At 35.4% G+C, this 23703-nt stretch overlaps 2 protein-coding genes across 5 annotated transcripts in view; one reads left to right on the top strand and one right to left on the bottom strand.

The window, feature by feature from the left end:
• The window catches only part of LOC147844409 (uncharacterized), a 681160-nt gene that overhangs the window by 24104 nt on the left and 633353 nt on the right, over positions 1-23703 (bottom strand). The gene's annotated exons all lie outside the window — the stretch shown is intronic.
• camk4 (calcium/calmodulin-dependent protein kinase IV) overlaps positions 1-23703 on the top strand; it is an 85283-nt gene that overhangs the window by 25116 nt on the left and 36464 nt on the right. For both annotated transcript variants that reach the window (XR_015490215.1, NM_001017607.1), the window contains 3 exon segments: positions 19072-19150; positions 21691-21753; positions 22020-22102. Coding sequence is in view for 1 of the 2 variants with exons in the window: in NM_001017607.1 (NP_001017607.1) it covers positions 19072-19150; positions 21691-21753; positions 22020-22102 (225 nt within the window). In the remaining variant the exon portion in view is untranslated.

Genomic DNA, 23703 nt, shown 5'->3' with positions numbered 1-23703 from the left:
ACACTATTGAAAAAAAATTGCTTAAAGGAGCTAATAATTTTATCTTCAAAATGGTGTTTAAATATTAAATACTGCTTTTATTCTAGCCGAAATAAAACAAATAAGACTTTCTCCAGATGAAAAAAATATTATCAGACATACTGTGAAAATTTCCTTGCTCTGTTAAACATCATTTGGAAAAAATATTTTTTTCCTATTTTTTTCAAAGCTACACCAGCTATGTTTCCATCCACCTATTTTTATGCACATTTTGTATATGCGCATAAAAAAACGGTTAATGGAAAAAAAATAGTGCTCATCAATTTTAAAAAAGCACATAAAATACATATGCACATAACTGAGTAGAATAAGCTTTTTATTCAATAAAAAAGTGCGTAAACTACGATGGTAACACTTTTACCAAACAAATTCCAGTTTGCGCAGTAAAAAAGGTCATGTGATTTTGTTTTTAAGAGATCATGTGATTATGGAAGGGCATCTGCTGCGTACAAAAACGGGCTGGATAAGTTGGCGGTTCATTTTGCTGTGGCGACCCCGGAATAATAAAGGAACTAGGCCGAAAAGAAAATGAATGAATATTTATATACAGCTGAATTCCGAATTAATAGCCCCACTTTGATTTTTTTTTTCTTTTTTCAAATATTTAATATATATATTTATATATAAAACAGAGCAAGGAAATTTTTATGTCTAACAATATTGTTTATTCTGAAGAATAGTCTTATTTGTTTCATTTAGGCTACAATAAAAGCAGTTTTAATTTTATAAAACCATTTGAAGGTCAAAATTATGCCCCTTTAAACAATTTTTTTTCAATAGTCTACAGAACAAACCATCGCTATACAATGGCTTGCCTAATTACCCTAGCCTGCCTAGTTAACCTGACTAACCAAGTTAAGCTTTTAAATGTCACTTTAAGCTGTATAGAGGTGTCTTGAAAAATATCTGGTCAAATATTATTTACTGTCATCATGGCAAAGATAAAATAAATCAGTTATTTGTTAATAGTTATTATATTGTGTTTAGAAATGTGCTGAAAAAATCTTCTCTCCATTAAACAGAAATTGGAAAAAATATAAACAGGGGGGTCTAATAATTCTGACTTCAACTGTCTATATATATAAGCAAGACAGATCAAAACAATCATTTTATTCAGAAGTCGAATCAAGAGTTGAATGAACCTAATATGGCTTGGCGAGGGTTTAGAAGGTGCTTTGCCTCTTGGAAAACTGAAAGGTTTTGTAGTCCGAGAAGATAGTGAATTTAATGCAAGCATCTTTTTTCCTTTTACCGGAAGACATACTAAAGGTGATGTATGTACAATTTTGATTCTGCTAAAGCATGACAATATCATGTTTGCAGATATTTAAGAAACATGCTAAGTTTACAGTTATTTTTCTGAAAAGCAATGCTACAGTCTGTTAATTATCATTAACATGTGCATTCCCTGTCTAAATGTCTAGCTCTGATTCTGTCTGTGCAACTCACCCAATGTAATTGAGAAACACTGTTTTAGGTTTTGCACTAAAACTAACCGCCACCATTTAAAAAAAAATAAAAATACTTGTATAGACATTTCCATATATTCTCTCACTCCTGGGCAGCTTCTCTGTTGGATCACCTTACAATGAAATTCCTATAATCCCTTCCAAGTGCCTAATCAAACAATGCTAAATAGTCCAGTTGGGTGGTAATGAGATGAAAATCCCTACCGTATCTCATTCCAAGGTTTGAATGCTACATTAGAAAAAGGTTGATTTCTTTAGAGGGAGGAGTTATTTGTTTATCAAGATCACTTATAATCATTAATGACCTAATAATCATTTATCGTGTATGATAGTTCTGCACGATATTGGAAAAATCAGACATTGTGCTATTTTGTTTTGCTGGGATATATATTGCGATACACATATACTTTCACCAGATGACTTGAATAGCAATATTTACATTGACAGGGATAATCAAGATTCCTGTAATCATGTATTGTGACTATTGCAGATACACACATTGCGATATCGATGCTCAAACACTATATTGTTCAGCCCTGGATTGTGGAGCAAATCACATAGTTTCACTTCTACCAATACTGAGTCAAATAAAGATCAACCACTGAATTAAATTTGACCCTAAAGCAATTTTTGTACACCGTTTTGTGCATTAAATGGGCATGTTTTCTTGGGAAACATCCAATATTTCTTCACCAATATGTATATAAAGAGCTCATTATGGAATAAAACTGTTGCTGTAAGTAATGCAATTCGTTAAAATCCAAAAGTTTACTGATTCTCAGAGACATTCACTGGTACTCAGAGCTGTTGTCTGACTGTATCTGTACATTTGATTTAGGGGTTTGTTTATTGTGTTTTGTATCCATGACAGGCGCTTAAGATCTGGAGAGAAAGTGACCAATCCATTTCCTATCATCACCCTGCGAGCCAAGATCCTCATTAATATAGATCCCTTTGCCATGTCCTTCCATTAACTTTTAATGATTAAATGAACTGAAGCATTATGAGTCACAATCAAAGACTCAGAGGCCTGGGAGTATTGGAGAACGCTGCAAGGTTAAAGAACTGGTAGAAAATGTGCTACAAAATATATTCAGGGACAAAATGTACTGCTACTAATACTAATAATAATTAAAATTGAACATCCTTTATAGAATTAATATACTTAATTCAATAAATATACAAGTAAGTTACGTATTTGTTGTTTCTGCCAGTCTGTTCTCTGGCAGTATAAGGCAATTACTATCTTAAAATATAAGAATATTGTAAAACATATAGTTATTAAGGGAGGTGGCTCAAAAAATTAGAATCAACAAAAATCTGGCCCAGTATCTTAAAGATTGAATAACTTGCAAACTAATAAATTTGAAGTTATCAAGAATGCTGTTTTGAATACATGTGCATTCCTCGCTGAATCAAATTCATATTTTGAATTCAAACAAGTCTCACTGATTTATCAGATTTAAATACTTAATCAAGTATTTTATTGATAATGAGTGGATTGTGATTAACAGTACATGACAGTACCTCAACCAACAACTTTCAAAAACAACCTATTTTGAATATAAAAGTGTTCACTTTGCAGTGGTGGCACGTTTACATTCCTGCACTGATAAAAGGTAGAGCATAAAACTTTATACACTATTTCAATGTAGTCAGATGTTATAGCATTACTTATCAATATGTGGCTCTTTTTGGAGTCGCCCACTGAAACTAAGCAGGGCTGTGCCCGGTCAGTGGCTGGATGGGAGATCACATGGGAAAGCTAAGTTGCTGCCTGAAGTGGTGTTAGTGAGGTCAGCTGAGGGCGCTCAACCTGTGGTCAGTGTGGGTCCTAACGCCCTAGTATAGTGAAAGGGACTCTGCTCAGTGAACGCCATCTTTCTAATAAGACGTTAAACTGAGGTCCTGACTCATTAAGAATATAGGCATCCTGATATCCTAGCCAAATTTGCCCGCTGGCCTCCGTCCATCATGGCCCCCTAACCATCCCCTATCAAAATTGGCTTCATCACTCTCTCTCCTCTATCAGCTGGTGTGTGTTGTGCGGTCTGGCTCAATATGGCCAATATGGCCATATATCTATGTGGATGCTGCACACTGGTGGTGGATGAGGAGATTTCCAGATCTTTCAAGCACTTTGAGTGACTAGAAAAGAGCTATATAAATGTAAAGAATTATTATTATTATTATTATAACGTTCGTGCAAGCATAGCTTGTAAAATTGATTTTTGAGGTGCAGTTGATCACAGAGAATTAAAAAAAATTGTTTAATCCTAGTTTCTTTGCAAGTCCTGCCTTGTGAATATTATACACATTACTGTGGAGACATATGTCAATTTAGTGGGTGGGGAAAACCACACTTCTATACATTGTGGCAGACCTCAAAATGGCAGGGATTAGGATCCTATTATGATGTCAGAAAGTTTTAAAAAGAGACTTGTTGTGTTTATATCACTCCAATAAAGGGGCGGACTTAAGCAATAAGCAAGGTAAGGAGCCGCTTAGGGCCCCGGCTAATTAGGGGTCCCCAACCAATACCAAGAAACCTATATTTGGCATATAGCTCTTTTATAAATTTTCTATTATATGTTGTAAAATATTTATATGACTGTTAATATTTTTAAGTTATTACTTCTTGTAAAAATAATGGAAATATTTTAATGGAAAGTTCCTTCTAAACTGCACATGCGCAAGGTGTGATCGGTGATCGTGCCATTCTGCCAACGTTGAAGGCTGATTTATACTTCTGCGTCAAGCGCAAGCTTATGCTACGGCGCAGCCTACGCATTGACGCATAGCACTACACCGTGGCCGTCGGCATCGCCGATGTGCACCTCTCAAAAAATGTAACTACACGTGGCAATGACGCGTAGTGCAAGCTCTGTGATTGGTCAGCTTGGAAACGCTGAATACTTCATTACCTGCGACTCGTTTGTGTTCTGACCATATGTACTTGGTTGTACACTATATCCATATAATAAAGTGTTTAGTCTTTTAAAAACACTGTTGTAATGCATTGAGCCACTAAGCATGGTTCTTATGATGTTTTTCCACAGGAGGAAAATTCTAATTACTTTCAGACACTTAAAATATAACCTGTGTTAGTAAATGCAAGGCTATTTAGGAAATCCAGGCATAACACTGTATAACAACATTTAGATGACTGTTCTAAAGCCTACAATTAATCAATCTGCCAGATTATGGAGTGCATTCTAAAGACAAATTATAAACAATAAATGATCTTAAATAAAACAAATACATTTATAGAGATGGTATGCAAGTATATAATTTCACTCACCTGGGAAGTGGGGGCCATGTGAATGGTTTGTAAACACAATTAATTGCACACAACACCCCATATCATCTCATAATTAAAAAAAAAAAATTCCAAAAAGCCACAGAAAAAAAAAAGTATGAATATACCAAGTTCTACGGCCAGAATCAGCTGAGGTGATGTGACGGCGACCAGCGAGACCTAGCTGTTACACAAGTGGCCACGCCCTTAATTATGCAGACTTAATAAAACTTAATATAAAGGAACCGGATGAGTCATAAAAAAAATGTACCTCCCTCACAGTTGTCATGAAGGGTAATATTTCCAATATGAACCAAATTCATTCTTTTTACCAAGCTGCAAACACCTTTTTTTTCTGCTGTAACATTGGCCATTTTAACAGTGAGGTCAATAGCTCACTGTTATGGAGCCAAGACTAGCAGAATTTTGAATAATTGCAGTTTCAGTTACTTCCGTATTTGTCCACTTGGCCAACACACCTGTCAGATGATTAAAAGGGGGCCTGTTTAAATAAAATAACATTTCCCAGTGAAAACTAACAGCAGTTATTCAATTCATATGAAAAATGGGGATAAGACTAGGTTAATTGATTGTGAATTCAATTTAAAAGTTTTTTAATATTATTTATATTAAATTGTAATTACAAAATGAAAAATTAAATGTACATATGAACTAGTTTTTTATTTGTAAATCTATTATGTTTAATATTATATTAAAAAGATGAAGCTTTCTTTAAATATTAAAATATATAAAATGTACTTTAAATATTTTTGTATTTTTTATATATTTATTTAAATACCTTTTAACAGGCAGTTTATTTACACACACACGCGCACACACACACACACACACACACACACACACACACACACACACACACACACACACACACACACACACACACAAAAAAAACAAATCTACAGAGAAAAAAAATCTATAGAGAAAGAATGTGTTATGTTTTAATTCTAGGACCCCATACCTGGAATTGCTTAGGGCCCCCAATTCACTAAGTCCGCCTCTGCTCCAATATGACTGTGGACACACTATACCTACACACAATTCTGTCCAAGGAGCTTCCAAAAGATTTTCCATCATAGGTGCTCTTTAATTGTAGTCAGACACAAATATTGAATTATCAAATGTAAAATCACTTAGTAAATCTTTAAAATCTTTAAAGTAATCTTTTGAACATATCACATATTTCTTGTTGTACCTTGATTTAAATTCACTTTAAACACATGCAAATTATGAATTTTAACACATGTAAAAAAGTGGTGCTTGGTCACTTAAAATCTCTACTTGACACATACTGCGATGGGACTGTGGCAGATGCACACATTGTAAATCTAAGTTATTAGACTGCCTTTGAAGGTGCATACCTCACATTGTCCGACAAGTTGGAGATCAAAGGTTTTTCACTGCAGCAAAAATGTTATTTTGAAAGACATTTCTGAGGTAAAGTTATGTTATTGCTATCAGAAAGTTGTGTTATTGTTAGCTGAGTGTTGCTATACAACAGAAGGATATTTAATTAGAAATTGAAATGCATGTGGTCAACTTGACCATTATGGCCATTAAAGCTAGACATACTCAGAACTCTTTTGTGTTTTGTAATTTTAATAAATGAACAATGATTTAGCTAGGACTGAAAAATATGGGGCCCCTTCTTTACTTATCTTTTTAAAAGTTTAAAGTAGGGCACTTATGATTTATGGACAATTTTACTCTTATTTTTCCATTCCATTTTTAATGTTTTGTGTTTGACCAAGTAAAACTTTATGGTGATTTTTTTTTATTCTATGCAATGGATGTTTGGCTGGATTGTTTTTTTTTTTTGCAATTATTACAAATTTTCAGATTATCATTTCAGACTATGATGATTATTTTTTTATTTTTATAAACATTTTTAATTTATCTTTTATTATGAAGAAACAAGGGGAAAAATACAAATAATTAATAATGGATTTTTAAAAAAATACAACAACACATAGGAACTTGAATGAATAGTTGACTGGTCACATATTTTCTTACAGGTCACAATAACAAATACAGAAATCAGATTAAACTGTGTAAAGGCATAAGTACAATCCATTTCTCCCGATATTGCAGGTATTTGTCCAGTTGTAGTTTTAAAGAAAAAGGCATCCTCTTCATATTTTGAACATTAGATGTGGTATCCAACCATTCAGATTTTGTAGGGGGTTCCGGTTGTAGCCACTTTCGAGTTAGTTTTTCTTTTTGGTTGCTAGAAGTATTTTTAATAAATTCTTGTCTTTTACCGGTAAATTGGCTGCAATATATTCCAGATAAATTGTTGTAAAAGAAAAGTCCACATCATCTATCACTTGCATTACGTCCTGCCAGTATGACTAAATGGCTGGGCAACTCCAAAACAGCACTGTCCCCTGTCTTTCTCCTGTGTTTGCATGCATGTAAACTTGGGGGTCATAACGTATTTTTTTTGTTGTTGTTTGTTTTTTTGTTATTATTGTTATTATCATTCTTTTTGTGCTTATAAAAATCTGTTATAAATAAAATTAAGTTAACGATAGAAATATACACACATTTAGGAAAAGTCAAGCAACTACACTTATATGGGTGTTTTGTGGAAAATAATTCTATAAACTACGCCTCTGTTCTAATTTTGATCACAAGTAAAACGTTTCTTCAAAATGTGTTTTTAATGTGTTGTTTGGTGTATTCTATAAAGTATTGGCTTGTAACAAAGTACCATTTGCATCCTGTCTAAACATGGTTCTGTATACACTTGAGGTACTTTGTTAATTCCCAGTGGATGTTGGCAGGTATATAATTCTTTCACAAATATGCTTATATAACCAACTGAAATCAATATTTTTGGGATCTGGGGATTATGTGGAGCAGATTGGAGCCATAAGCCGGTTGCTACACTCGCCTGATGTCTATTCACATGTACAGTCAGTGGGAGGGTTCGGTCAGCCAAGAGAGAGAGAGGGAGGGGATCTGTAGCTGTGTGGATCTGGCAACGGGCTCCTAACGAGTACCCAGATGCTAGTTCTTGGACAGTGGTCGTTGGAGGTGGCTTCTCTCTGCTTTAATTGCATTAGCCAAGCTGTCCACCCAAATTTCATTTATTTGCCCACTGGACATATTCCAGCTGGGATGCTTGTTTGTAACTACTGGCTGTCACTTGCTTCCAACATATTGCACTGGTCTGGTGCCAGCGAAATGCCATATTAAGAGATCTGATTATAGATTAGATATTAAGAGATTGAAAGATTACTAAGCATAGGAATAACTTGATTTTTAGGTCCGTTTTTTTTTTTTTTTTTTTTTTTTTTTTGGTTTGCTGATGTGTGCACTTAAAGTGCATTTCCTAGAATCTTCTAGGTGTGTTTCTGACCATTTAGGTGATCGCATTTTTGATAAAAAATTAAGTTAAAAGAACTCCAACGTCTGTATTTATTAACTAACTTTTATTTCTCTTTAGAAAATTTACATTAGCTCATACAAAACCTTTCTCTACTCTGATCGATACCATCCATAGGGTCCTTTTACACCTGTGAATCTTTTCAGTTGTTCCAAAACAGGTATTAAAATTGTTACATCGTTGCTCTTTGTTCTTGGTGCGGTTCACTTTCACACGGCAAAGTTTCTAAATGGACGAAAAGAGCTAAAACAAGTCACATGTGAGTAAACTCTCCTCACATTGGTCAGAATTTCACTGTTTATTTTGCTGTCGGGGGAGGTGATGGTTTGAAGAGCGAGGAGGGATATGCGGTGGGGAGGGGTAACATAGACATGGAAAAGATAGTTGGTCAACAATTTTACAAAAGGTTCATACATCATCTGTTTGTGCTCCTCATGGGATTCTACTAAGGTTGGGCAATGTCGGCCAATTTGGCATCGTACAATGTCTAATGTGAAACATTGCAATGGACGATGGCATCATCGTCATAGGTAGTGTTGAATTAATTATGAATAATTAATTCATAACAAATTCATTTTTTGTAGCCCTACAGTTTCAACTACCTGACCTGCATAGTCTTTGTTTTTCACTTAACCAAATCATGAATAAATAAAGATAAGTTACACACGTTACCACCTGTCAATCACTTTTTCCGGAGGACTCTGGCATGAATAGGCAGAGTGATCTGTGTTGTTAATGGTGTCGACAAACTTTTTTGGTAAAAAGGTGCACAACCAACAGGAACCAGCCGACAGTATCTGAGGTTTTCACTAAAAATACTTAGTACAAGAGTAAAAGCGAAAGATTAAAGCAGTGTACTGAAGGTGTGACACATTACCTGATAGATTTAAAACACTGAGGGGTCGTTAGATAGAGACGAGATTAATCAAATATCATGTTTAACAACTGTAGTGAGACACGGTCCAGCCGTACATCCTTGATAAACTGTCTGACATACACTGATCTCTGGACTGACTGCTGGATCTCAGATGCTGCAGCATATGACAGAGAGTGTGTGTTTGTGGTCAAGTTATGTGTTTTTCAAGTGGTATAGTGTGGACCCAGAGATCTTTTCAAAAATGCTAGATGAAGTGGTAAAAACATGCTGAATCAAAACTTTTTAAAAACCTGAATCAATATTGGAGTTAACTTTGCACGCTGGAGAAAGGATATCACCATGGCTGAAGGATTTCTTTTAGACAGGTAATGTTCTATTTTAGCTTCACGCAAAGCTGATGTAATGTTAGATGTTGGTGTTACAAATGGGTTATATCTGCACAGTAGTGTTGTTCAGCCATGTTACAACCCCTGGGCAGTCTAGGGAAGTGGGGTTGCACACTTGATCAAGGATTTTGTTCAAACAAACACTCAAAGAAAATTGAACTCAAAGTAATGACCACACACACAAGAATTGCTGTGCAAATAAAGTGATTTATTACAAGTGGTGATAAGTGAAGCAGTGAGTGAGCTATTTACAATATTTACAATTCACAACCAAAACAAAAACCTAAATTAGAAAGACTGGCTATGGGTGGCGCTAAAGCAAAGAAACATCAAAACCAAACAGTCTTACTAATATCAAATCCCCGCTAATCTAGTCTAATAAACAATAATGTGAAAAATAAATCTTCAACGTCCAAGACGTCTTACCTAAACTACACTAACTATCCACTTAACCAAAAATACACGGGTTGGCGCTCACCCCCTTCCCTAGTGTATTTCTAGACAGTTGAACTCTTATGTGTTGAAATGTATGTCACGTGACCTACTTACCTACCAGTCTTTCTACCAAACCTCTGTAGGGGAACATGAGGAAAGGGAATGAATGATTACACAGGTAAGAACAGACAGTGACTAAACCAAAATAACAACACAGTGTAAATAAAGGATAAGACGGACAATATATCACAACAATACTTAACAAAATGGGGATATAAACACAGGTTCAATCAAGCGAGCAAACAAGCACAAAAACCAGTGACAAGGTGAGCCAACAAAGACTGTCAAACTGCTGGCAGACAAAAAAATATATAGTGAGCTGGAGTAATCTGGATGTGAACCAGCCAATCAGGAACAGCAGTAGACAAAAACAAGGAAGTGAACTGGAGTGATAAAAAGAAAAATGCAATGAGACACATAATACAAACATAAATAACCAATACGTGCTGGCACGTAACAAGCCACTAAAATCTTCCGATGAAAGATTGATGTGATGTTCTTTTTCAGCATTGATAATTTTGATTTTATTTAGTTTAACATCAAAACACAAGTAAACACAGCTGCAAAAACAATTTGCTTTTAACACATGAGAGAGTGTTCTGCTGTCATCTTTAAGGTCCGCATGCTCGTGTTTCAGGAGGAGTGGCTCTGGATGACAAAGGGAGGGACTCTTATTCAGATATTTATTTTAAGCTGTATATTGTGGAATATCACCTTACAATTTGAATGTGAAGAGACATTTAACCAGCACAACAAAAATTGTTTCTGAAGACAATCACCTACTGCACTTTTAAGAATTGTGTTGTTTCAGCTCATTTAAAATAAGTAGTTTGAACAAGCTGCAATAGTCATTTATACAGTAATCTTGTTTATATTAAATATTTCTGTTGGCCTTATATGTTGACTGCAAACAAAAATATTACATTGCATTTTCATTTTAAATTTCAGTTAAATAAAAATAGGGAGAATCACAGACAACTTTGTCTAAACTACGTCTCAAAACCAAACACATGCGACAAGTGACATGGAAACAACGCAAGGTCACGTATTATATGTTTTGTTATTAACTACATAATGTAAAAAAAGGCTTTAGCTTTAGAAACTTGTGTTGCTCACCTGGCTTTTGAAGAGAATCTCTCCTCAACTTTAAATTTTTTTTTTACATGATTGTGATATTGATCAGATGACACGTCAAACACAGTGCTCCTTCCAAATTTACTCTAGTTTTTCCTCCATTTCTTGGGTCCAAATAAACTGAAAATGAGCACTCTTAACTTCTCCCCCAGCCTCCTGCTGGCCTGCAGGTACTCATACTAGTGGATGTTGATCTCTCATTTGCTGTAAGTAATCGCGGACGTTATTTTCAATCAGAAAATTTCACACGGAATGATGTGAATCGCAGACAGCTCCAGATATTCAGCATGCCAAATATTTGACAGGTGTCGGCGACTCATCAGCAATTCTCTTATATTGCGTCCTGGATAGTTCATACTCACCTGAACGAGCAACAATTTGCTTGTGATTTCAGTCATTTGTTGGTAGTTTCTCAAAACCTTTAGTGAGTCAAAATCAGGGCTAAAATCATGCAGTCTGACTCTGAACTCAGCATTACTGTAGCACAAATGTGCAATTTATTAACAGAAATACAGCAATTGTCTTAAATTACTCTTTTAAAATATTAAACCCTTGTGTATTATTCATATTGACTACCCTTATGTTATGACTGCAACACCATGACACAATATGATCATGCATTCTTGATTGTTGGTGGTTTTCCCAGTTGAAAAGAGATCAAATTTGTCATCTTTTAACTGTTAACCTCATTTGGCACCATTAACCCTTTAGATAGGCCTGGGCGAAACTGCAGATTATAGTCAGTGGTGTAAAGTAACTAATTACAAGTACTCAAATTAGTGTAACTGAGTAGTTTTTTTCTCAGGAATTGTATTTTACTGAGTAGCTTTATAAATGTGAACTTTTACTTTCCCTTGAGTACATTTTAGTGCAGTATTTGTACTTTTACTCCACTATTTTACTTCTACCTGCAGTCACTACTTTATTTTTTCTTTTCTATGATGATTAGAAAAATCAGTACTGTGATTCCTGTTCAATCAAATCACACATAGCAGGTCATTCTCATAATTAAGAACTACCATAATACATGGTGATTTATAATTGCAGCAAACTGTTTAAAAGCACTAAAAGTTTCCAAGAAGATGTCCAAAATCTTTACACACATTGACCCAGAGAATATTTAGATGCAGGTCACTGATGAGAAGATAACAGATGTTTACTGTATGATGACCGAAATGGCCTAATACAGTCAGCAGGCACAAGACATCAACATGACGTCAGATTATGGATGTACCCTAACGACATGGAGATGTTGCATTTTGTTTAGAAATGAAATTCTGGTTGATGTCAGAACTCAACTTCTGGCCGACGTCAATGTCCAATGTCTAATCTAAAATCAACCACATATCAACATCTAACGATGTGACAGCTTGACGTTGTGTGGACGTTACCACTATGACATCTATCAGATGTTAGTTTTGGGTTGCCATACCTGATAAATAAATGTCAGTTTTTGACGTCAATATGACGTTGGTTTCAGATGTTGGTTCAACGTTGAATTTTGGTCACTTTCTAACAACCTAAAATCAACCAAATATCAACGTCATTTAATTAGACGCTGGTTAGACACTGAATTTTGGTCACCTGACATGACAACCTTTATCTAACCTAATATTAACGTCTTATGACGTTGTGTGCCTGCTGGGCAATAACTCAATGCACTACAGAATGTTACGTTTACACACACATGTACAAATGACATGTTAATGCATCAGCTTTTAACAGCGTAACACTCTACTCTTGTGTACTTTTGAAAGGTATACTTTTTACTCCTACTTTGTGTAATATTTACAACAGATACTTTTACTCTACTTGCACTACATTTTTGGGCAAGTAATTCTACTTTTACTCAAGTATGATTATTCAGTATTCTTTCCATCACTGATTATAGTGTACCTGCATAAATACACATGCAATACACTATGTTTACTATGTTCCGAGGGCTGAGGTAATGCATGATGATATGCTGTCATGGATTTTCAATTAAAAAAATGTCAACATAATGGAAGTCAATAGGGCAAAAACAGTCATAAACACAACAAAAGGGTAGTAAATTGGCCCAAAGTGGATTGTTGAACTTTTCAAAGCATTTCTCCCGATATGTGAAAATAAGAGTTAATATATGTCAAAATAAGAGTTGTTACCAAAAATCATTTGTTGAAACACAGAGAAAGTTGTGGCCAACTCAAAATCAGCCCAGAGTGGATGAAAACATCCCCAACAGCACACAAGGGTTAATAACCTAATTATATGATATGATTTAATTTAAATATCCCAAATCTCTTCCTGTGGCTCCTGTTTGTGTTACTACAATGAAATCATAGTTGGTGAAACCAATAGTTTGTAGCTTGAGAAAGGAGAAACCTAGCCTGATCGTTGGTGCACATTGTTTCAGATGTTCACCTCATCATTGTTATGGAAAATGACAGTAGTTTATTTGGCTTTAAGTTATTTGTGGTTCATATTAGAGAGATCTTATTTGCTTTGTATTGAGTTGATAAATGGTCAGAGCAGCAAACAAACAGAGCTCTTTTGGTGCATTTAGCAATCTCAAATGCAACAGAATGTTATTGCTTATTAGTTTGGATAAACTGGCAGTGATACCAGTGAAACTTTAGCAACATTTTGTCACGCTGGCAGCAAAAATGGTGCAAATTGTGACTGTTTAGTCACAGTCTGAAGCCTTGTCCTGCATCATCTCTGCAAAATGATTTTTCCTGACAGTTTCATGACAGTTTCAAAGTGAAATATCTAATGGTTGACACTAACAGCAAGTTCAGTGCCATCTAAATAGGTAAACAGCATTCTGGTAATATTGTACTTTGCTGTTCGATATATCATGTATGTTTGGAAGGGAAATACAGAATTCAGCAGAATTTAAAAATAACATACTAACTACACTAACCCTATTGCCTCATTCATACTAGCAGCAGTGTTGCCAGATATAGCTGACATTGTTTCAGCTGTCCAAAACCCCCATTATTTGAGATAAATGAGGGACCAAGCTGTAGTTGAGGACTGTGACCATCTAGAGTCAGAGATATAAACGTATATACATATATCTATGACCGGGAGTTTTCCTGGTGGTCAGTATGCAATTTTTTTTTTTAATTACGAAAATTATAATTTTACATTACTTTTCTACATTGATGGATAAGTGACCGCACAGGCATTGCTGACAAAAAGTGTGTGCTTGTGTGCATGGAAATGTACTATCCACCATCCCTGTTAAATTTGATCTAATCCGTGTCCTGAAACACACACCCTCTCCTGCTTTCACATCTAATTCTAACGAAGGGATTGATTCGTTTGTGAATTAATCTCCTTTATGAACGACTCGATCAATTACTGTAGCTGACAATAAGTCTGGCACCACAGCATTTTGTTGTCATATTTTATTTATGTTTTATACATGTTTTATTCAACAAAACTTGCATAAGCCTGGTAATTAGTGCAAGTTGATGCTACTTTACCTTATGGTCATTGCAGAAAGTGACTGTATGATCATCAATATTTAGCACAAAAGTTTGTAACAAACAAAAATGTACAAAACGAAATCTTACCAATGAAATGTTCTGCCTTTATGGTTTGTTTTCTTTGTTAGCTCATTACTACACCCATACACAGCGCTAAAGTCCAGCATCTTCAAGTTGACACTGTAGCTATGTTTCCATCCAAAAATGCGAATAAACTTTATGCGCAAAACCGGATTATCGCATAAAAGTTGTGCGAATGAAGCATCGTTTCAATCCAACGAGTCAAAGCAGACAAAATCGTCGCGTCCTGATTTACTGGCACCAAATATCAACAGTAAAAACTGCATTTGCTGCAGTAGGAGAAGCTGCATCAATCTTTTCTAAATGAATGCGCCTTAGAAGACAATCCTGACAAGCAGTGAGCGCGCAGTGGCGTTTGAAGGTGTCAGACGCGGAGCACAGGCGCTCTTGATTCTGGAGGTCATTAATAATATAATAACAATAATACTGAAATGGTAAGGCGTTTAATGACCAAATACAACATTTCAGATGTTTTATAATGTGCTCAGCCTGACGTTTTATCCATTCATACACAATTTAAGTATCACATGATCTCTTTTAACAAAATCACATGACCTTTTTTAATGCGCATGCTGGAGTTTGTGTGATAAAAGTGTTTCCATCACAGTTTATGCTCATCTTTTCTTATCGAATAAAAAGTTTATCCTACCCAGTTAGGCGCAAAAGTTTTTTATGCGCATTTTCAAAATTTATGCCCATCATGGCGTTTCCATCAACTGTTTTTTTTATGCGCATATGCAAAATGGGCATAAAATAGGTGGATGGAAACATAGCTAGTGTTGACTAGTGCGGTTGAATGACATTTGTGCTAGGAGCACTGTACAAATGTAGCGGCGCTATTGACGCATGTTCAGGGTCCGTATGCGATATCTACTGTTACTGCATATATCTATGGTGACTTTGTAGCTGCCTGTCGCTCTGGATGGCGAGCTGCTGCAAATGCAGGTCTATGTAGGTCTACAGCACGGAGAACACAACCGGCCTCTGAGTGAGCTAAGAGAGGATCACGTGAGCTCTAATGATGCTCCTGTTAGCTGTCGCTCAAAAAAATTCACTCTTAATTTGCATAAAGATGAAGGATTCTCAACTTTGTCACGTCACTCGACATGCACCTGGTTGCCAACGCTGTTGCTCGCATAGATGGAGGTCACCGGAAGTAGCTCAGCAGTTGCTTGTCGCTTTGCTGCTGCAAATCGCTCGTTGTGTGAATGAGGCTTAAGTATTATTACCAAAAGAACTCGTGAAGGGGAAAAATATAATTTGCCATTCATGATACTTAGAATTTTAGCTTGCTTCTTTTTTTTGTGGCTTTTCAGTGGTGTTTCACACAGGAGGAGTAAGGAGTTTAGTGACAACTACCAGTAGTGCTTTGACTTTTTCCAATAAAATTTTAACTATTTTATATTTTACTTCAGTAAAGTATTGCAGGATTTATTTTTCCTTTTTGTGGTGGTAGGAGTTACTATTATTATTGATGCTCCTGTTTTGGAGGTTTCCTGTAAAAAATAACTAAAGGGATAGTGTATCCAAAACTAGGGGTGTGAACCTACACTGGTCTCACGGTTCGGTTACAATTATCCTGTCATCGATTTGGTTCAATTCGATATCATGGTGCATTGACAATGCTTTCCATTCAATCTTTATATATATATATACAAAAGGTAATTGTAATACAATATTGTCCTTTAATACAAGCAGTAAGATATATGAGCTGTACATTTAATTTTACCTGCTCAAAGAAAAGTCTTTTTGAATGTTTTTAACAAAACTCCACTACATGCACAGAAGACAACATGAGCATTTATAGCAAATAAACTAATGTAAATATTATCCCGCTTCATTTTTGACCACTGTCTTCATCGATGATTCGTCGTTGTCTTCACCCGCTCAACAGTAAGGGCTGCGATTGGCTTTAGAAATGAAAGCACTGTTAACCGATGACTGACGTGGGAGGAACAGCCGCAGTTACAGTCTGTATGCGCATAATACGCAATTATCAAAGGTATTCCATAATAGACAAAGTGGAGAAAACTTGCACCTCAGGCATGCTCGTGTCTGGATCCACAAGTATCGCTTCAACAGCCAAGAGGAGAGGAAAAGTTACCTCACAAACACGCCAGCGGGTCAAATGTCCAAAGTGTGAAAGGGAGGCAGAGATGGATTTTTACAGCATCTCTCCCTAGTATTGAAAATGCGGCTCGTGTGCTGTGCCTTCTTCAGTGTCAATGAAAAAATTTCCAGGAAACTCACAAACAGCAGAATTGTGCATAATTATCTACCTTTTAAGTAGTAAGAGGATTTTATTTATTTGCCCTTGCCTCCTTTGCCATAGTATTCTACTGCAACATCGTGCATAGGAGATAACTGACATTAGTATGTAATAACGGTTATGATCTATTACTGAACCGATATCAAAATGTCCCTATCTGCATCACGGTGCACTGAAGAAACAATTAATTTTGACATCCCTGTCCAAAACTGATCATTTATCATCATTTACTCACTCTGTTCTTTCTTCAAGCCTTATGAACTTTCTGTTTTTATTTACTTGAGAACACAAAAAAGTCTTATACTATGTTTAGAGCCATACTGTCACAATCACCAGTGATTTAGCCAGTGCATATTGCTGTAGAACTACACACAGGATATTTTAAAAGCCTTCAACTCCCATCATGCACCTTACACACAACAGTTTCCGGTTCCTCCTGATTACACACACACAGCTGGAAGCTCATGATGGACTGAATACTAGAGCTGTGTCCCAAATCTCATACTTATGCACTATTCTACGCTATTTTGTAGTATAAATAGTGTAAGAAGTGTGTTCACACTAAAAACTCTAAAAATAATAAGAGCACTTTAATTACCCGGATGATGCACTCATTCAGCCGCTAAAATGTAGTGTGGAATGATGGACACTTCACGCACTCAACGACCGCAGGTTTGCTTACGTAGCGGAAGGGGCGGAGCTATCGGACGCACATGTTGAATAACTTTATTTAATTTGGATGGTGAAAGCAAAATTCTCCTACGAGAGTGATTATAGCGCCTACCAAAGGTGAATGCGGTAATACTCACGGCAGGTATTATTTGATAATTCGGTCGTTTATTTCACTGATTTGGCAACTGTCAAACGTCATCAGGGAAACGGTTTAAATTTCCGCTTAGAAAAAAAAATGTATACATATACTATCCTGTTGAGTGTGTAAGTGCATAAGTACAAAGTGTATAGTGTGCCATTTGGGACGCAGCTTAGGACTATAAAGACACATGCTACAAAATGATTTGTCCTGTCATGTTTTGATCTTTGTGTTGTTTACCGTTTTTGTTGTTTTGCCTCCTGTCCTGTTTCTAATTCTGTCTAATAAATACATTTGTCTCTGTTTTAGTATTTTTTCAGTTGAACTATGTTTGTTTGTTCTGATAATGTATTATTTCTTAAAACTAATTTCCAAATAAGCTTTTTGTTCACACAACTTCAGACATTTTAGGTCAGTTTTCAAACGTTGAGAACACATAAAAAAACAAAAGGAACTAGGGATTAAATTTTTTTGTTCACTCAATTTCAGGCATTCCAGTTCTGCAGACAAAAATGTTCAGTTGGCACAACTTAAAAAGTTTTGTTACAAAGCAGTTCACCTCTCCAGAAAACTAATATAGTTAACTCAACTAAATGTTTTTTGTATTACTGACAAATAATTTTAGATTAGTGCAGCTGATGTTTTCAAAAGTTAAGAAGAAAAAGAAAAAGGAAATAAGGATTGTTTTTTCTTCATACTAGCTTAATTTTTTTTACAGTATGTTAGGTTAAAAATGTATTGTTATATATGTTTTGCAAATAAATGCTGTTGATTTACACTTCATAACTTTAACAAATTCTGAACAAATTTGTAAGGATTTCTACAAAATAATAAGTATTTGTTAAAAAAGATGGCTTCTAGCAGTAAGAAGTGTTCACATCAAGTGTTCACAGTGTTCACATCATATTGACGTTGTATCCAAACGTCAGGGACGTTGGATTTAGTTTGAAAATGAAAATTGAGTTGACATCAAAATAACATCCTTAGATGCTGGCTAGACAATAAATTTTTGTCACCTGACGTCATAACCTAAATCTAACGTAACATTAATGTCTTATGACATTGTGTGTCTGCTGGGAAATAACCAACTTAGAATGATTTGTTATGGATTTTGTTACACTGATATCTGGATTAATGGTTACAGAAAATTGAGTTCTGCAAATCAATTACATATTAAAATAAATTGAAGAGTAGTTTTAATATATATCCTAGTGTATTGTAAGATTTCTTCAAAAACTTTTTACAAAGTTTTAAAGGGTAGTGAGATGAACATTAATTGAATGGAACTTTTTGTAACTGAGTCTCTTGCTATCTTCTTCACTTACAGGGGAGCCACATCAGTTGTGTACCGATGCCGTCAGAAAGGCACCCAGAAGCACTATGCTGTGAAAATGCTGAAAAAAACAGTAAGTGCGCTGACAGACTTCTCTCCTCATGTTGCAAGGCTTTGTTCTTTGTTTTGTATTGACAAGGAGTTCCTGGTCAGGACTTCCTTCCAGCTGTTAAGATCCTAAACCTCACCGTTGTAGTCTTCCATTTCTTACATCACACTGCTGCATGATGTGTTATAATTGCTGTCAGCTAGTGACGTTGACAGAGCAGTACTCTACAATTCTTGCCCACATACCGTTATTTGTGCTTTCTTGCCTCTGTGTAGGGAATACTAAGGTTATATTAAGCTTCTATAATGCTTATGCAAAAATATTGTGCTTCATGCTACAGGGCTATGTTCTGATTGGATGTTCTAAGACGTTTTGTTTTTTCAAACCCCACAAAACAGTGTCCAAAGTACTAATAAATATGTTAACCAGAACAAAATGTTTAAGTTAAGTGATGTGAATATAATCCTACAAAAAGAATCTTATGGACAAAAACATGACAAATTTCTCAAAATGATAAATAAAAATGTCAATTATTCTGCTTATATAGCTTATAGTTGTTTAAATTGTCATAAATTGTGTAAAACACTCCAACTACTTAAGAAGCAGATAACTGTACACAATTCACTGCTTGTGAGTTTCCTGGACAATCTTTTTGCTGGACAGTCTTTTTATCTCTTCTTTCGGCTGTTACAACAATAAAGTTACTTTTGGATCACACGTCACTTTTTGAGCATGTCCACAGAACGAGTTTTCTCCACCGCGTTGCTGTCTGTAATAGATCAGCTGATCGCCGCGTCGTTTAACATCAGTGTCCGTGTTATTGTTTGCTGAACAGCGCCAGAGCCACTTTGGCTGACTGTTTGAGCCAATCGCTTTTCTGCTGAGCATGTGACAGAATGTGACAGAATTAAACAGAATGTGTGTAAGAACTTGCTTGACAATGCTCAAAAAGCGAGCAGGATAATATTTACATTAGTTTTTTGCTATTAATGCTCATTTTGTTCTGTGAATGTAGTGTATAGAAGTGTCTTGAAAAATATCTAGTAAAATATGATTTACTGTCATCATGGCAAAGATAAAATAAATCAGTTATTAGAGATGAGTTCCAAAAACTATTTTGTTTAGAAATGTATTGAAACAAAAGTTCAGACATTGGGAAAAAAATAAACAGGGGGGCTAATAATTCAGGGGGGCTAACAATTCTGACTTCAACTGTTTAGGACCTACAAAAAGACACAGCAATGGATGTAAAAACTTACAAATCTTTAGAAATAAACAACATTATTAGTCTTTATGGTGTTTTAGGAAAAAAAAGACTGGATCCTACATTTTATCAAATTTAGAGTTTCCAGAGGTGGTATATCTAATTATTTCCAAATGTAAAGTGGAGGTGAGTCCAATAAGCCAGTCAGAAAAAAGTGGCCTACCATTTTTTTTTCCAAAAAGGATAACTTTTTTAGCTATGATCATGCCATACTGAACAGATAACCGTACATTTCGGTTGAGAGTCTCCAGAAAATCGGACCAGCCAAAAATTGTGATCATTGGGTCAGGGTGTAAAACATAATCATAAAATTTAGCAAAGAACTGAAATATTTCCAACCTAAAATTCTGAATTTGAATACAGGTCCAAAAAAGATGCGCTAAAGTACCAAAATGAAGGATAAATAACTTTGTGTAAGCACGAGAGAATCTTGTGGGAGTGTGGTAATAAAAGTGTCAAATGACTAACAGTTGTACATTACTGTAACAAATTTTATTCAAGAAGATTTGTGCTGGTTTTAGTTCTTAGTTCTTTCATTTTCGTTTTCATTTTATTTTAAATATATTTATTTAACTTGGTTATGTAACAAAACGGGATTTAATTACCAAACATTTATTTTTATGCAAAAGTCAAGTTGCTTGTTAATTTGCTAAGCGAAGAAAACAATTTTGATTTATGTAACATCATGAATAGATCTATATAATCACCTTGCAGCTTTGAAATTATAGCTGTTTTTACTTTGAGTAGGCTTTTCTATCAAACTAAAATAAAATCAGTTGTTCACTGTATAAATAGTAAATACATAATATTTTGAGATATTTATCAGCTAATATATCGGTTATCGGCCTCCAAATCTAAGGAATTTTTGGTTATCGATATCGGCCCAAAAATCCATATCAGTACATCCTTAACAACAAGAAAGCCCATCTTCCTACTTAATATTTCACTTCAGTTGGAAGTCCATCAGCATACTGAGCTAAAAGTCCCAGCAGCTCTGTTTGATGTGGACTTTAAACTCCAAACAAAACAATGACAAACTTGGAAAGAAAAGAGCCAGAACATTATACACAATACATTGTCATTTTTGTTGTAAGTTTGGTACTCTAGAGTAAATGGAGACAGAATATTCCTTTTAGAAATGAAAATTAAAAACATTTTAGAAATGAAAAATATGTTTGATTTACTTCTTTTTTATTATTTCTGTGCTGCGTTGATTTTGCTATTATGCTTTATGTGATTGTAATAGCTTTGTGCACTCAGATAATTTTGTACTCTGGCAAAAACTTGTTTGTTCTTACAGGTTGACAAGAAGATTGTACGAACGGAGATTGGTGTATTACTGCGCCTCTCTCATCCAAATATAGTAAGTCTAAAGGGGAAAACTCCAGGGCCATGTCTACTTGTGTCCTTTGAAAGTTATCTAGCCTAAAATATGCATAAATCTACAAGAACCTTCGCTTAGATTTATTCTGTCTTTGCATTACTGTCTGTGTTTGATTTAGTAAGGTCTGGTTATGCAAATGTTAGCCAAAGATTGCTTCCTTTGACTACATCATTAATTAATCATGTGATGCTTTTGAATTCCTCCAGTGAAACGCTCTCTCTTTTTTTCATGCCACTTTCTGTCAGATCAAACTAAAGGAGATCTTTGAGACCCCTGCGGAGATTAGTCTCGTGTTAGAACTTGTTACCGGCGGAGAATTGTTTGACAGGTCAGTTCACCATGGGGGTAAAGTGCTACATGCTAATAAAGGCTGATTAAGTTGTGAACTCCATGCTGTGCATTGACACTTTTCCTCAGAAGCATAATTAATAGTGTTTGCTAAGGCAAGCATCACTATTTCTATTATTCACACGTTGAGTCAGGTTTTTTTTTGTGCTTCAGATTTCATACCTTCATTCAGGGGGATGGGGGTGGGGGGTCACTGAAGAATCATATGAATCATATGAAAACACATTCAGGACAGGAATATTCTATATTATTAGAATATAAGAAATATTTTTCTAATTATTAGGATTTTTAAAAAGTATTTAAATCCAATTTTGCATATAATTATGCAAGTGAGTGAGTCCAGTTTTGTTTAGGTGGGAGTGTCGAGGGGCGAAAGCGGGAAGGGTTTGCATGAAGAGGGGAGTTTCAGTTCGAGTGTGCGCTGATTTTCACTGTGGCAACACAAACACAGATGCAGGGGAGATATACAGTGACTACGTTTACATGGACACCCAAAAATCTAATTATTTGTCTTAATCTGAATAAGACATGATTAAAGTGGTTACATGAATTGCTTTTTAAATGTTCCTTTCATGATCCTGTTTTACATGTTATAGCACATAATTCGATTAACCTCATTGGATCACCTCACTAATAAGACTTCTTCCAGAGTTTCATGTAATTTCGGGTGTTTCATTCTTAATTTGTTGACTTTAACTGCAGTTTGGCACTTTCATTTTCATTTAGAAACATTTTATGCATGCCCCCCGTGACAAATAAGATATTGGATGCGAGGAACTGCTGGAAGAATGTAGTTTTAATGGAATTTTTTAATACGGCACGATTGGTAGGAGACTCGGTAAGTGCAGAGAATATCATCGAACAGCCGTGTGTGTATAGACTATCCTGTCACAAAATGCAGCGAAAAGCTCTCGGGTAACAAATGTTCATTACAAACATATTTTTATCACGTGTTAGCAGACCACTGTAATCCACAGTAAAATGTGGGCCCACAAGGAGCAGTGCTCTCATTGTGGGAAAATGGAAACAAAATCTTCACTGCGGCACATTTATAAACACAACACTGATGACCTATTTCTCCAAACAATTCTTCTTCTTCCACTTATTTTAATTACAGTTGGCAACACAACGTTGCATCTCTCTGAACACTGTAACAGGTAAAAACAGTCTTCGAGGCTGTCATGAATTTTACAGTTTTTCTCAGCGGCTTTGGTGCAATTTTTCACAACACTATTTACATTTGCACAATAGTTAATGCATTCTTCAAAACAATTAGTGCAAACTGCAAAACCTAGCTGATAATCTGCAAAAGTTTGTCACTTGCTTAAAATGGATAGCTCATTCTTTAAAAGCAAGTATTGATGTCAATGAAAGTGTCAGTGTCATCAAGATGAAAAGTCCTGACAACAATGTTTCTGAACAAGATAGTCAAATGGCTTTATCATGTTTTCATCATGACAGTTTACTCTGTACATTTTTTTCAATGCTTAAAAGTCAGATTTTGGTGACACTTCCTGAAAATGCTCAAGACAGCACTATATACTATTTGCACAGCCATTTGAAATCTACAGTAAAATTAGA

Source organism: Danio rerio, chromosome 5, assembly GCF_052040795.2.
Source record: "Danio rerio strain M-AB ecotype USA chromosome 5, GRCz13ab, whole genome shotgun sequence".
In the NCBI taxonomy this organism is placed as follows: Eukaryota; Metazoa; Chordata; class Actinopteri; order Cypriniformes; family Danionidae; genus Danio; species Danio rerio.
This window is presented reverse-complemented; position numbering and strand designations above follow the sequence as displayed.